Here is a 15,522-nt window from a genome sequence, read left to right on the forward strand (position 1 = left end):
TTGGTTGGAGATAAGGAAAAAAGCTTTCAGACTCCCCAAGTGCTGTTCAGCTTCATAATAAATCAAGATTTATCCCTCTCATCTTTTCTAAGAGGGAGAAGCCTACACTGACAGCCCTGCCCACCCTTTAGTTTCAAATTAGGTTTCAAGTAACTCAAAACAGCAGGAACTTAAATGAGGCTCTGAATCCTTACTTGAAAGGCCAGGACAGTAAGGCAGGAGCAAGGTTTGCTGTTCCTGGTTGCTATGCAGGACACACTGGCTTTGAACTTCAAAAACTGAGGTTGCAAAAACCTCACTCCTTTCATCATCATCATAGAATGGCTCAGGTTGGAACGGATCTCTGAGATCATCTACTCCAACCTCCCTGTCATGGACAGCCAGAGTCTCACCACCCTCACACTCAAGAACTTCTTCCTAAGCTCACCTGCAGTCTTCCTGTAGGATCTGTTTCCCTATTGGAAGGCAGCTCTAAGGTCCCCTTGGAGTCTTCTCTTCCCCAGGCTGCACACCCCCAGCTCCCTCAGCCTATCCTCACAGCAGAGCTGCTCCAGCCCTCGGATCATCTTTGTGGCCTCCTCTGGACTCACTCCAGCAGCTCTGTGTCCTTCTGCTGGGGACACCAGAACTGGAGACAGGATTGGAGATGGGATCTCAGCAGGACAGAGCAAAGGGGCAGAATCCCCTCTCTTGCCCTGTTAGCCACACTCCTCTTGATGCAGCCCAGGCTATGTAATACATTAGTGCTGCAACAAAAGAGCCAAGCCAGGACTAGAAATCCTCTGGTGCCATCTAGATCGCTCTACAGCAGCAGTCAACTGTGATTGCTCTTCTCCCACTAGAGCTGCAATTGACTAAACATTTAGCAAGGCTATCACTCCAACGTCACCTGACTTTGCTGAACAACAAACCACTGCTACTGTATCTCATTTTGTAAATAATTTATGAGCTCATAAATAAATATTTGTGTTGGGCCTTGAGAGTTGTTTCTTTTGCTTAAAGGAGAAGAGCATTAACTCTCTTACCAGCTACAGAAATGCAAGAACTAAGTCCAGGAGGACAAACTCTCTGCAACAACTGAAACAAAGCAAAACTAAATTTATTCTCTGTAATCCCAACAACAGCCTCATTTGTTCATGTTTAAGAATTGTATATAGAAATTCAGCTAGATCCCCTAAGAACAGCCACATCTTCCTAACACCCCCCAAAAAAAAAAAAAGTGAGGTTTTCCCACCTGAATTTAAGCATTCCTGTCTTAATTAGCTCATGGAAATCAGACCAGTGAGGGTGCAGGAGGGGAGGGGCTTAGGATATAAAAGGTCATCCTGGACAGCTGTGTAATTTAGTGCTTCTTTTTACCTTGAAGGGATCAAGGAAGTTGTAGGAAGTCTTTTAGGTTTATTTTGGAATCTAGCATGCTTCTTAAATTTATGCCTCATTATTTTGTTGATTAGAAGTCAGGATAAGTTTCAGGACAAGATTTTGGATGTCTTCTATTGTCATGTTGTTATAGCTGTGATAAACCTGCATATTTGTTCTCAAGTAAAAAAATATTTTGCTTTTTATAGCTGTCTGTAGTATTTATAACATCATAATGAAAGGCTTTTTAGCAAGGGGAGTCTTGGCACAGGCAGATTTAACAAAGGTCAAAAGATAAGGTGCCTTCTATATAATCTATGGTGGCTTTAATGCTAAACTTCCTATCTCCAGGAGAACTTAAATTTAGTGTAATGAATTAGGTAGCAGTATAATTAAATAATTAATGGAGCATGTGTGGAAAGATGTTATTTAAAATCAAACAGTCACTCATACAGAGTTTCTTTAATTGTGCTGTTAGAGCTCATGGTGTGCTGCATTTGAAATTTTTCATTTATTACCCAGTTCTGCGGAACAGAAATAAAGCAAATATCTCAACTTCATTGATTTTACACTCTGGGTAAAGGACTTTTATGGGGACTACAGTGTGGCTGTGCTGGGAGTAAGGTGATGCAAGTGAGGGTGAGCAATCCATCAGAAAACTACAGAGGGGGGAAAGCTGTTAAATTCCACTCTTATTGCCTTTACTTTTGTCAGGGCTGGCAAGGAGAAGGATGCCAGCGAGGAACTGTTTTTTGGCTGCTTTCGCCTTGTGAAGGCAATGAGGGAACAGCTACCGCCAGGCCACAGGGAGGCGCCGTGGGAGGAGGCGCCTCTCACTGAAGTTTGTCCCTTGGCGCCGCTGGTTGGTGAGGGGCGGCCCAAGATGGCGGCGTCCAGCTGATCGCTCGCGTGTTCCCGGCAGAAGCGGTTCGGCGGGGCCGGGACCGGCTTGGAGCCATCATGTCGGGCCGCCAAGGAAACAAGCTGCCTAGCAACCTGCCGCAGCTGCAGAACCTCATCAAGCGGGACCCCACCTCCTACACCGAGGAGGTACGGAGCCGGAGGGTGGCGGGGGGGGGGGAGGGCGAGGCGGCTGCTCAGGGAAGCCGAGATGTGCTCCGGTGTAGGGGGGCAGCTGCTGCTCGTCCCGCTCAGCAGCCGCCCCTGTGTGTGCTCAGTTTCTTCAGCAGTACCACCACTACCAGTCCCATGTGGAGATTTTCACCTTCCAGCCGGACAAGCCCAGTAAGGACCTGGAGGAACTGGTGATGTTCCTGGCCCAGGTAAGGATGGCTCACACCTTCCCGGGGGGTGAGGTGACCCAAGGCTTCTGCCGGAGAGTTCAGCCCTATGTGTTTCTGCCCAGGTCGCCCACTGCTACCCGGAACACATGGCTAGCTTTCCCCAGCAGCTGAAGGAGCTGCTCTCCTACCACCACACGGTGCTGGATGCAGACCTGCGCATGGTGAGACCCCCAGAAAAAGGTGTTTGCAGCAGGGCACCTCCTGTGGTTATAATATCGCCTTTGCATGCGAGAGCAGAGCTGCGCTTTGTGTCTAACTTGTTAATAATGGTGAAAAATGGATGAAGTTTGGGTTCTGACTCCCCATTTCTCCATTACAGACCTTCTGCAAAGCTTTGATCTTGCTAAGAAACAAGAATCTAATAACCCCAACGAGTTTGCTGGAGCTCTTCTTTCAGCTGCTGAGGTGCCATGATAAGCTGCTCCGAAAGGTGAGCTGTGCTCTCCAAAACCTTGGCATCCACTGGGCTGTGACCACCCTGGCAGAAATAACCCAGCACTGGCAGGCAGCTGTTCTCCTTCCTTGGTTACAAAGGAAGAATTTTTAATGTAGCTCTGGTTTTGGGGCAGCTGATGGTGCTAGAAGCAAGGAGGATCTGTCTGATCAGTAACAAAGCATGCTGCTGTCAACATCTTAACCACCTTGCAGGCAGTCCTGCCCTTGGAATTGAGCAGCTTGGATGTATCTGCAGGTGGAAACAACAATGAAGTTGCTTGTCAGAGCAGGCCTGACTGAATTCCTTGTGAAAGGAAAACAACTAAACCCAAAGCACCTGCTAGCTAAAGCTGCATTCCAAGTTTCTTGCATTCCAAGTTTTCTGCTGTAGAACTGGAACCACTTGCTTTGTGTCCCCAGAAGCATTGCAGTGGCCATCAGGCCATGCCTGAATGAAGCAGGGATGGGATGATTTTTTCATCAGTGTTTTAAATTGTTAATTTTCCTGCCTTACTGTCAGTCTGCTTCTTAAACACACCAAAGAAAACACTTGATGTTAAGAGAAATTCTTGGTTTTTTCTAGCTGTGACATAGACAAGCACTCTTGATGGTGATCAGTTGGTCTCATTTTAGTGCTTAGATTTTAGGGGAGGGCCACAAAGATGACCCAAGGGCTGGAGCACCTCTGCTATGAGGGAGCTGGGGTTGTGCAGCCTGGAGAAGAGAAGACTCCAGGTGCACCTCAGAGCTGCCTTCCAATAGCTGAAGGGATCTTCCAGGAAGGCTGCAGAGGGGCTTTTCCTGAGGGTCTGTAGAGACAGGACAGGGGAGAATGGTTTGAAGCTGGGGGAGAGCAGGGTCAGTCTGGATCTTAGGAAGAAGCTTTTCAGTATGAGGGTGGTGAGACTCTGGAACAGGCTGCCCAGGGAGGTTGTGGTTGCCTCCTCCCTAGGGGTGTTCAAGGCCAGGTGGGATGAGGCCTTGAGCAGCCAAGCTTAGTTAAGAAGTGTCCCTGCCCATGGTGGGGAGGTTGGAGTAGATGATCTCCAAGGTCCCTTCCAGCCTGGGCCATTCTGCAATTCTGTTCTCTGCATGGCTTGTGTAGCTCATTGGTGTCTTTCTTTACAGACTTTGTACACTCACATTGTGTCTGACATCAAGAATGTCAATGCTAAACACAAAAACAACAAAGTGAACACAGTGAGTAATGCAGCTTTCAGCTAAGCTTCACTTTAACCTCTTGTGGAAAACCTCTAATAAACGTTTCCAACCTTCTTTCTTAGACACTGCAGAACTTCATGTACACTATGCTGAGGGACAGCAACCCCACGGCTGCCAAGATCTCGCTGGATGTGATGATTGAACTTTATAGAAGGAATATTTGGTAGGTCTGGCTGGCTCATGTTGGTGCCTTCTTCATGAGCCAACCACTCCACGTAACACAGGGGACAATGACTTCAATAGGAGGTTTCATTTTCTGGGAATAACTTGAAATTGCCAACCCAAGTGAAAAGGTGATGATTTGGTTTGTTCCAGGAATGATGCCAAAACAGTGAATGTCATCACAACTGCCTGCTTCTCCAAAGTGACAAAGGTGAGGGCAGAATCACTGCAGTTGGATTGGGTTACAGTTGGACTCCATGATCTTCAAGGTCTTTTCTGACCTTAATGATTCTATGAATTTGCTTTGTATAATGACAGGAGGAGAATTTGTCTTTGAACTTGTTCCAGGCACAGTGGAAGTTCAGCTGCTTTTTGATTCTGAGAATGGGCAACAAAAGTGGACTCTAAAACACCTGCAACTTTCAGCCTGTGTTTTGTTCTTCTTTGGGGGAGTTTTGAATAACCTCAGGTGTGGATGTAAGGCTGTTGTAAGTGCCCTTGTTTGTCCTGTACTACACAAGCTTTCTTTGCTTATCAGGTATTAGTTGCTGCTTTGAAGTTCTTTCTTGGGAAAGATGAAGATGAGAAACAAGACAGTGACTCAGAATCTGAGGTGGGTGTTGGGATTATATCTTCTCTCCCTTCTTCAGACTGTCATAGGTCTGGCATCCTGGTGACCATGGCTCTGCCAATCTGTCTGGTCCTATTACTTAGTTTTCCATCTTGTTTCCTCCATATGTTGCTACACCTCACAAGTTCAGTGCTTTTGACAGCTTTCCTTATAGTAGGATGCCTTGGTTGGCTGCCAAAGACAATGCTCAGAATTCCTTTGCTTTTCTCTTGTGAAGGCAGCAATTGAGCCAAGCAGAGGCTCTTAGTCTGGTTCCTGAAGACACATTAGGGGTAGAGGTCATGTAGAGTTGTGGGAAGAGGCTTTCACCTGATGAATTGGTTTAGTTTTTAGCTGTTCTCTTTTGCTTTTCCCTTTGTATTCTGCTTCCTGTTCATGTTCAAGCAAACACCATTCAGGTACCTTCAGAAGGCTGGCAGCTTCCTCTATGATGCAGTTGAGGAAGAGGGAGATTTTTCAGTACCTAATCCTGAAAAATATTGATGCTTTTTCTTTCTTTGATTCCAACTTGAAGCCTGATAACCACCTAAGGCTTATTTTCCTTCTTTCTTTCTCAAGGATGATGTTCCCACAGCCAGAGACCTGCTGGTACGCTATGGAACCAACAAGAAAACCACCAAGCGCAAGAAGAAGCTGGAAAAGGCCATGAAGGTCCTCAAGGTGAGGAGAGTGGCCTCTGACTGGTCAGCTTTGGCTTAGTCCTTCAAGTGCAGAACTCTTGTTGTTGCCCCTGATTTAGCCACCGAAATCATGCTTGTTAAAATCAAACTGGCTCAAGTGAAGAATGGTAACCAGCAGCTTGAAGCTGGAGCATTTGCAGCTTCTTCATGGAAAGACAAAAATGTTTCCTTTTTCGCTATGCAGAAACACAAGAAGAAGAACAAGCCAGAGGTGTTCAACTTCTCTGCAATTCACTTGATTCATGATCCTCAAGGTGAGCATGTGTTGCATTTTGTCTTAAGTGGTGATGATCCCAGACACTGAGGCTTAGAGACAACCCTGCAAGGAGAACGGAAGGGACGAGGAGATGCAGCTGACAGTGTGACACCCTGCAGAGTGCTCTAGCCTGGACTTTCTTAAGCACTTCAAAAGAGTGAGATCAGTCCTGTGCTGGTTGTGGCAGAACACTTGGAGGAGGACAAGGAAAGAGCAATGTTACATCATCTGCTCCAGGCTGCTGCAGATCAGGATGTGGCTTCCTACTTCTTGTATGTGCAAAGGCTTTAATTTGGTGAAGAGAGAGTAGTTTACTACAGCTTGTCTTCAAAAATGGATTTCTCTTCCTAGTCTAATACCACCTGACTTGTACTCAGTCTGATCTAGTGAATATCCGGACATTTTAGACCTTCTAAGCATGTGTAAAGAAACATTACCCCTTGGGAGAACTGCTCTGGTCACCTTTCACCAGGGCACCAGGGCTTAAGAAGCCTCATTAAACTTGCTGCTTTTTTAACTTAACCCCAGCTGAGTTCTCCATTGTGCTCTTGGAGCCTACCACAAATCTACTCTTGCTTTTTCTAGACTTTGCAGAGAAACTGCTGAAGCAGCTGGAGAACTGTAAAGAACGATTTGAAGTGAAGATGATGCTCATGGACCTAATATCTAGGCTGGTTGGAATACATGAGGTACATTCTCCTGCTTTAATAATCATAGAATGGTCCAGGCTGGAAGGGACCTCTGAAGGTCATCCAGTCCAACCCTCTGCAGTCAGCAGGGACATCCTCAACTAGATCAGGTTGCCCAGAGCCATGTCGAGCTTCACTTTAAATATCTCCATGGATGGGGCCTCAATCACCTCTTTGGGCAACCTGTTGCAGTGTTGCAGCACCCTCATGGTGCAGACCTTGTTCCTAACATCCAATCTAAATTTCCTCTTCTCCAGTTTGCAGCCATTGCCCCTTGTCCTGTCACTACAGGCCATAGTCTGATGGTAGCCAGCCTGGTTTGGTGATGTGCTCTGGCCCTTGTCTCTGGAAAATGAGAATTCTGAAATTCACAGAGCTTGGGATTGAGCCTTCTCTTTCCTTTGTACAAGGCATTTCCTCATCTCCATGTCTGTCAAACTCAAGACAGGAGGAAGTGCCATGCAGTAAACCCTAAGGCATTTGGAGAGCAGGCTGTATTGGCTGCTTTACAACCTAGCAGCCTAAGGAGCTGTTCTGACAAGACAGGAAACTAATCTGTTGCAACTTCTTTCCTACAGCTTTTTCTCTTTAATTTCTACCCCTTTGTTCAGAGGTTCCTACAGCCCCATCAGAGAGGTGAGTAGCTGCTAGTAAGTGTCCATTGTGCCCCAAGTACAGTCAGTTCTTGGAAATGGTGTTGTAAATAAGTAGCAGTGGTGTGGTAGGAAGCAGGAATAGTTCAGAGTGTGGGTGAAGGAAGTAAAAGGCCCTGACTGCCAGAAGTGCCAAGTGCTTTGGACTTTTATGGAAGCTTTGTGCACTCTGCTTGAGTGTTTGAGAAACTGCAGTAGTGGAATAAAATCTGAGTCCCTGGTTCTTTGCAGATCTGGAGCAGCTGAGCAATGCATGACTGCCATGTGCTGCCTTGGTTTACTGCTGTTTAAGCCCCAGTTCTAGAGAATTTCTTTCTCTTAGGTACTTGAGAGCCTGCACTGCTGATGGGGTGCAGACCGGATGAATTTTCCTAATGCTTGGTGGAAGAGGAAAACCAGTTCTCCCCAATAACTGCAGCCTGAGGGGGCTTTGAGGCTTAACCTGAGCAGCTTTGAGTTAGCTGATGGATGTTTGTTGGCCAGTGAGCTGCAGCAATGGACTCTGACATCGTCTTCCCTCTTCTCTCCTTCCAGAAGTGACAAAGATTCTTCTGTTTGCTGCCCAGGCTTCACATCAGCTTGTCCCACCTGAGGTCAGTGCTCCAGCTGGGCAGTCTGCAAATGGAACTGATTGCATTTGTGAGAGTGGGGGGGGAAAGGGAATCTAGGCAGAGCCTTTGTCTTGAAAAGCTGGTGGTAATTTTGGCTGCTTTGTTACGAATGTGCAACCATTTTAACAAGTTCATTAGCCAGGTACTGAGCTGAGCCTTCCTCCTTTGCAGATTATCCAGTCAGTGTTAATGACCATTGCCAACAACTTTGTCACTGACAAGAATTCTGGGGAGGTCATGACTGTAGGGTGAGTAAAGAAGTTTACAAATAGAAACATTTCTCAATGTGGAAAAAAGAGTTTTCTTTCTAAACCACTTTCAACTTACTCCTGTCACTCATACTATGCTTTGAGGAACCTGCTTGAAGGAGTTAAGATAATACCTCGGCTTAAACTTTCCTTTTTGCTGTTGGCAGTTCATGGTTGGTTTAAGACTTATTTCTTGATTTATTTTTTTTTTTATTTGATGGTGGTGGTTTTACTTGTTTTTTTTCTTTTTTTGTTGTTTTCCTGTCTGCCTGGACTCAACCTTCAGTCCAGACCCAGAACTGTGAGGCTTAGGATCAGACAAATTAGCTGGAGAGTAGAGTATGGGTCAAAGGTGGAGGGGTTTGGGGAACCATGGCATAGAGAGCTCTTTGTGGTGTTCTCCTGTTACAGTAAATGTTGTATAAATGCTGTTGCAGATAATTCAGTCTGTTCTTGGGCTAGTGGGAGTCTCCCAGCTGTGCTTTTAGCTTCCAGGAATAATAATCATTCACTTTCAATTTCTTAGCATCAATGCCATAAAAGAAATCACTGCAAGGTGTCCCTTAGCCATGACTGAAGATCTGCTCCGAGACCTTGTTCAGTACAAGACTCATAAAAACAAAAGTAAGATGTGGCTTAAATCTTCTCCTGTGTCATTTCTGCCTTGTTAACAGCCTTCACAATACTGAGGTTTTAGTTGTTGTGGGCTGAGAGGTTTCATTTTCAATGTCTGGTGCGTTTCTCTGAATTTTGAGTGAGACAAAAGAGTCAAGGGGAGTTGTTGCAGGGGAAGTGACAAAACTAAAGATGATAAAACTGCTTGTTAGAGATTTAGCCTTAAAGGATGAGCTGGATCCTACCCTGGAGAAATCAGGGAGCTGTAGCTGAGGAAAAGGCATGAGCAGGTGTAAATACTGGTGGAGTGGGCTTTGTTTGCTCTGATTTCTGCTGTTCTGCACTCACTCTTGACTCTTTTCTCTGGGTAGATGTGATGATGTCTGCCAGAACCCTGATACACCTCTTCCGTTCTCTGAACCCAGAGATGCTGCAGAAGAAATTCAGGGTGAGTGCTGCTTTATTCCCTGTAAACTGATGGCTCACATGCTCAAAAATGAGCACTTGACACAATGAGGTGGAACCATGCTTGAGTTCTTCCCCTGCCTGTTCCCTTGCTGCTTTTTGCTGTGGTGTGCTCCTTATTTCAAGATTTTCTTAGCTCAGATTCACCAGACTCCTTGACAAAGGAGTCATGCTGCAGAAGCTCAGCTACCTTCCTAGAGTCTTTAACTGAAGATCTCTTATTTCATCAGGCAGAACCTTTTCCACCTGCCAGCCTCCTCTTCCCCCAGATTTGTTCATGGGTTTAGGGGCATGAAAATGGCTTTAATGTGTGCTTTGTTAATTTACAGGGCAAGCCTACTGAGGCTTCCTTGGAAGCCAGGATTCATGAATATGGAGAACTGGATGCCAAAGATTATATTCCAGGAGCAGAAGTACTGGATGTGGAAAGTCAAAAGGAAAAGGGAGGAACCCAAGAGGAAGGTTTGCTTTTTTTCTTTGACACTTCTTTCTTTGAGCATGCTGTCAGGAAGATTTTATTTCAACATCCAACTGGATGCTCATGCATTTTGTTGCCTGCTCAGATGTGCTGCATGGTTTGAACATCTGTTTGGCAGTTATGAGTGCAGCCTCAGCAAGTCTGCTGATCACACCAAGCTGTGTGGTGCAGGGGACTCATTTGAGGGCAGGGATAGCATTCAGAAGGATCTTGAGAGGCTTGAAGAGTGCCAACTGCATGAGGTTCAACTGAAGTGCAAGGTCCTGCAGCTGGGTTGGGCCAATCCCAGGCAGGGATGTAGAATGGGTTGAGAGCAGCCCTGAGGAAAAAGCCTTGGGGGTGTTGATTGATTGAGAAGCTCCCTATGAGCCAGCAGTGCCCTCATGCAGCTCAGAAGGCAGCTGTGTGCTGGGCTGCAGCCAGAGGAGTATGGCCAACAGGGCAAAAGAAGATTCTGCCCCTTCACTCTGTTCTGCTGAGACCACACCTCCAATCCTGCCTCCAGTTGTGGTGTCCCCAGCATGAGAAGGACACAGATGTTGGAGTGAGTCCAGAGGAGACCACAAAGATGATCCAAGGGCTGGAGCACCTCTGCTATGAGAACAGGCTGAGGGAGCTGGGGTTATTCAGCCTGGAGAAGAGAAGACTCCCAGGGGGACCTTAGAGCTGCCTCCCAATAGCTGAAGGGATCCTGCAGGAAGGCTGCAGAGGGTGTCTAGAAACGGCCAAGGGGGAATGGTTTGAAGCTGAGGGAGAGCAGTCTGAGGGTGGTGGGACTCTAGAGCAGGCTGCCCAGGGAGGCTGTGGCTGCCTCCTCCCTGCAGGTGCTCAAGGCCTGGTTAGATGAGGCCTTGAGCAGCTGAGTGTAGTTGAGAGGTGTCCCTGCCCATGGTGGGGAGGTTTGAGTTAGATGATCTCTGAGGTCCCTTCCAACCTGAGCCATTCAGAAGCAGTATTGCTGTCCTTGGAAGTGCAGTTTGTCCAGTGAGGTTTGTTACTGTGCTGATTTATGATACAGAGATAGAAGGATGGAAAAGCTGAGGGACAGACATTGCATGGCTGTGAAACTTCACATGTTCAGCTGCCTCCTAAAAAACCCTGTTTTGTTGTATATTATAAACCACTGAAAGATTAAAGAAGCCAAATACTATTTCATTCCCTTGTGTAAATGCTCCACACAACCTGGAGCTCAAGCAGTTAAGCAGGATCTGTATTAACAGCTCTGTGCACTTCTTCCCTTGAACAGATGGGTGGGAAAGTGCTAGTCTGAGTGAGGAGGATAATGAAGATGGAGAGTGGATTGATGTGCATCACTCTTCAGATGAGGAGCAGCAAGAAGTAGTAAGTTCTAAGTGTCCTTTACCCCAGATAAAATGAATCTTCTTACAGCAGAGTAGGTGTCCTTGCCCTGTACCTAAACAGGGCTGTGGAGTAATTTGATCAGAATTAGTGAGGCCAATGTTCTGTCACCTGTGCTGAAGAAAACACGACGGTAGAGTGAGCAGGACAGATAGGGCAGTTCTGTCCCACTAAGGACCTTCAAAGCTGTGACATTTGGTGCTTTTCTTCACTCTCCTTCATGGAGTTGGATGTACCTTAATCTTATATCCACCATGTAGTATTAGAAGGGGGAGGACCCAAACAGCACTGCCCCAGGGTAGGTGTTTGGGAGGCAAGGGTCATGGACTGTGGCACAGAGATGGTTTCAAAGCTCTGGATGAGTCTTGTGCTTTTCTCAAAGGCAGAGAAGGTGAAAAGCATGCCCCTAGAAGAACGAAAAGCCAAGGCTGCAGCAGTCAGTACAAGCAGGCTGCTCACTCAAGAGGACTTCCACAAAATACGCCTTGCCCAGCTGTCCAAAGAGGTCAACGCTGCGCCTGGCAAGTCTGCAAAGAGGAAAACGATTGACATAGATGATGAAGAGGAGGAGGGCAGGTAGGACCTTTGAGACACAAGGGCTCAAGAGGGCATCTGGTTCTTGCCAGATGAAGTTGTGTGATGGCCTTTTTGTTGGATTTTTGTGCGTAGGGGAGAGTTGCTTTCGCTTAGAGATATTGAACACCTGCACAAGAAACCTAAATCAGACAAGGAGACCAGGCTGGCAACTGCAATGGTGAGGAACTTGGCTATTCCACAGCCCTTCTCTAGGTTTGGGGTTGGGTTTGTTTCCTGCAGGAGAAGCTGGTGGGGTTGCAACTGTAAGACAAATGCCCAGCTGCCATCTACATCTTTCAAAGTTCAGTGTATCTCTATCCTCACTGTACCAAAACCACCTCTTCGTGGTCACAGGTGACAATAAAAAGACACAGCCAGTTTTCACTGAATTAAACACAGCTGGCATTGAAGAATGCATGAGGCACACCCAAAAGGTCACTCTCAACCTGGATTGATTCCTGTCAGCAGCTGATGTTAACTGTGGGGAAAGGCAAATGTGACCCCCTCTTGTTGTTACACTCTTTATTCTAGGCTGGAAAGACAGACAGAAAAGAATTTGTGAAAAAGAAAACAAGAATTAACCCTTTTGCCAGCTCTTCCAACAAAGAAAAGAAGAAGAACAAGAACTTCATGATGATGAGATACAGCCAGAGTGTCCGGACAAAAACCAAACGTTCCTTCAGGGAGAAACAGGTAACATTCCCTGCTGCAAAGACCTGGGGCAGCCTGAGCAGGATGCTTGAAATGCAGCTGAGGTGTTGTCCATCCTGTGCCTTAAGTCAAATCACTGAGGTTGGAAAAGATCTCTTAAGACCATCAAGTCCAACTAAGATGTGGCTGTTTAACTTGGGTTTAATTGCCCTCAGGGAGTGTGGGCTGGGTGGCTTCCCTTGAACATTACCTCAGAGTAGGTATCAAAGGTGAAGAATGCTGTTGTCAGCTTCTTTGAACATGCACTGAGGACCAAGCCCTGTTGTAAAATCCTGTGAAGGTTAGGAAGGCAACGATCACAGAATGTTAGGGGTTGGAAGGGACCTCTGGAGATCATCCAGTTCAACCTGCCTGCCAGAGCAGGAGCACCCAGGGCAGGTCACACAGGAACATGTCTAGGTGGGTCTTGAATGTCTCCAGAGAAGGAGACTCCACAACCTCTTTGAGCAGGGCTCTGCCACCCTCACAGTGAAAGTTTTTCCTTATGTTCCACATGGAACCTCCTGTTCCAGCTTGCACCCTTGTCCTACCATTGGACATCACTGAGAAGTGATGATGGGGTTTGTTTTCACTTATATAGGTTAAAGATCCTATTAGAGCCCTGACTACAATCCTGTGCTAGAAGAAAGATTTTTCTGGATATAGAGGAGTTTTCAGGACAAGCTTTTAGTGTTTCTTCACTCTCTAGTTTTTCTATGACCTTTCTCCTGTTCCCATCTTATAATGGACACGTCTGTCCTTCCCTTGAAGACAGCTTGCTGTAACTGGACTTAAAGCACAGACATAAATGCTTCTTATCACCTATTTGAAACTGCTCCAGTGATGCCCCTCAGCTGGGGATAATGCCTGAACTGGGTGGCAACTGATAGCAGACCAATTGTGTAGCAGGCATATTAAGCTTGCCCTGCTGTGTTTCACCTTGTCAGGGTCAGTTTGTGCTAACAACAACAATCTGCCTTAAAATCCCTTTATATAAGCTGGCAGCTGGCCAGTGTGGGGTTTATAGGTGTTAGAAAACTGAGCTCCTTGGCACAAGTTCATAGAACAATCCACTTACGCAGGTTCTTTTTTCCTAAGAAGGCATCTTGTATGGTTTCAGTCCTCACTCCGAATTAATATTTCAAGTTTAAATGTAACAGCCCAACAGTGACAGAAGATTTTCTTGTTATACTTTTCACTAAAGTTAGGCCAAAGCATCAGTTCTGACCCTCACTTGGAAATAACTGTTCCCAAGTGGCTTGGAGTACTGTAGTTACAGGCTGCTGTGTTCTGCTGCCCTGTGAGGTGGCAGATGAACATGAACCATTGTCTGTAGTCCAGAGCTAGATCCCCTTACCAAAACATGTCTCAATTACACAGCAAAAATCTGGTTAGAGTGATCTGCAGAACCTGTAGCACCCCTTCTTTCCCCCCTTGAGAAGAAGCTTTGTAATACTCTCTCAAAATAAGCCATTTAATCCTCCTTACCTCTTAGCTGGACTGGAGTTTTTCTTCATCTCTTCTACCTGAATGAGTCAGTGGCAGAAGAATTTTTTTTCCCTAATGGGTTATATAGGATTTGGTAATGAAATACTGAATTTTTTTTTTTTTTTGAAGCTCAACTCTCTAATTGTCCTATGGAATTGAGCAAAATAACCACAGCACTTCTGCCACTCTAGTCACTAGCATTTGTCAATTACTGCTCACGGTTTTATCATAAAATCACAGAATGGGTTGGTTTGGAACGGACCTTAAAGACCATGAATTCCAACTCCCTGCCATGAGCAGGGACACCTCCCACTAGCCCAGGTTGCTAAAGGACTCATCCAACCTGGCCTTGAACACCTTCAGGGAGGGGCCATCCAGACACTGGTCTAGTGTCTCCCCACCCTCACTGTCAAGAATTTCTTCCTAACCTCCAGTCTAAGCTGAAGCAGTGTTTTTCTGAGGTTGAAGAAATGGAGGTAGGTTGTTGATGCGATGGTGGTGTCTCCTTACCTGAATATTCCCCTCTTGTTTGATATTTAGCTGGCTCTTCGAGATGCACTTCTGAAAAAGAGGAAAAGCCTGCTGAAGTAACAGTAACAGAGGGGAGTGCTTCATCACTGCAAGAAACAGCCCTATGAACACTGAAAAGGGAAAAAGTGACTGAAATGCCTTATGGATATGTCTCAATTCTGTTCAGAACTGTACACTGAAAGCTGCCAAGCTGTTGTACAGACAAAAGAAGCTTTATTCCTTGCAGGATTTATTTTTGCTTAAAGCATTCCAGGGGTAAAAGACAATTTCTTTTTTATGAACTGTAACTTCCACCTGGTTTTGTATCTAACTATTAAAACATACAACTTATTGTAAAAATATATATATATACTTGAAGCAATGATTAAATAATTGGAAAGAAAGTGGAAAAGTTAGTGGAAAGAAAATATTTTGGTTGGATCTGTAAACTGTGTTTAATAATCTTTGTCTCTTACAAATGTGACTGTACAGCCTGAGGCCTTTCTAAAAGCAGTTTTTTACATGATTACTAGTAAGAGCCACATCCTTGTACTACAGGTAAGGTTAAGTGAACAACTCAGGGGAAGAACAGTTCCATTATGGTTTGTGAAGAATGAATTAGTGTGTAAGGGACAACTTCAATGTTGCCATTTAAAATAGCATCACCTACAAGAAAACTTTGGAATGGGGGGGTGGCCTTTGCTGGTGTACAAAAACTGCCTGCTGAGGAGGAAAGAGATGCAATTTTTGTGTTTTGTCCTGTTAAGGCTTAGGCCAAGTATATTTTATCTCGTCTTTTCCTGCTTTTATGGCCCCTTTCACTCTCCCTTATTTAAAGAGCATTGCACTGCCTTGTTTTTAAACTATTAGACAAACAGAATCCTAGAATCATTAAGGTTGGAAAAAAATTGGGTCCAACCATCGACCTAAGACTACCCTGGTCATCAAACTGTGTCCCCAAGAGCCATGTCCACGCTTTCCTTAAACACCTCCAGGGATGGTGACTGCACCACCTCCCCGGCCAGGCTCTTCCAGTGCCTGACCACTGACAGCACAGAAATTTTTCCTGCTCTCCATCCTAAAGCAGAGGAG

At 45.7% G+C, this 15,522-nt stretch overlaps 1 protein-coding gene across 2 annotated transcripts; it reads left to right on the forward strand.

The window, feature by feature from the left end:
* Positions 1-2,319: 2,319 nt before the first annotated feature.
* SDAD1 (SDA1 domain containing 1) lies at positions 2,320-14,614 on the forward strand. Of its 2 annotated transcripts, XM_054392297.1 has the most exons (22): positions 2,320-2,409; positions 2,538-2,642; positions 2,726-2,824; positions 2,983-3,093; positions 4,227-4,298; positions 4,382-4,482; positions 4,635-4,692; positions 5,020-5,094; positions 5,671-5,772; positions 5,977-6,046; positions 6,634-6,737; positions 7,316-7,373; positions 7,925-7,983; positions 8,173-8,249; positions 8,776-8,873; positions 9,236-9,312; positions 9,659-9,791; positions 11,054-11,152; positions 11,553-11,742; positions 11,836-11,920; positions 12,274-12,435; positions 14,461-14,614. In XM_054392297.1, exons 1-22 carry the CDS (start codon positions 2,320-2,322, stop codon positions 14,509-14,511), a joined length of 2,076 nt encoding a protein of 691 aa, XP_054248272.1. In that variant the 3' UTR covers positions 14,512-14,614. The 2 variants fall into 2 exon arrangements, with proteins under 2 accessions (XP_054248272.1, XP_054248273.1); XM_054392298.1 differs by lacking the exon at positions 2,983-3,093.
* The last annotated feature ends 908 nt before the right edge of the window (positions 14,615-15,522 follow it).

The sequence above is a fragment of the Indicator indicator genome, chromosome 25, assembly GCF_027791375.1.
Source record: "Indicator indicator isolate 239-I01 chromosome 25, UM_Iind_1.1, whole genome shotgun sequence".
NCBI lineage: Eukaryota > Metazoa > Chordata > Aves > Piciformes > Indicatoridae > Indicator > Indicator indicator.

What these genes read in the sequence shown, in the direction of transcription:
- SDAD1 (XM_054392297.1), top strand. Translation starts at nt 2,320, where the DNA reads ATGTCGGGCCGCCAAGGAAACAAGCTGCCTAGCAACCTGCCGCAGCTG. An exon ending in TGGTGATGTTCCTGGCCCAG is followed by an intron (nt 2,643 to 2,725) that starts GTAAGGATGGCT and finishes GTTTCTGCCCAG; the next exon opens with GTCGCCCACTGCTACCCGGA. An exon ending in ACAGTGACTCAGAATCTGAG is followed by an intron (nt 5,095 to 5,670) that starts GTGGGTGTTGGG and finishes TTCTTTCTCAAG; the next exon opens with GATGATGTTCCCACAGCCAG.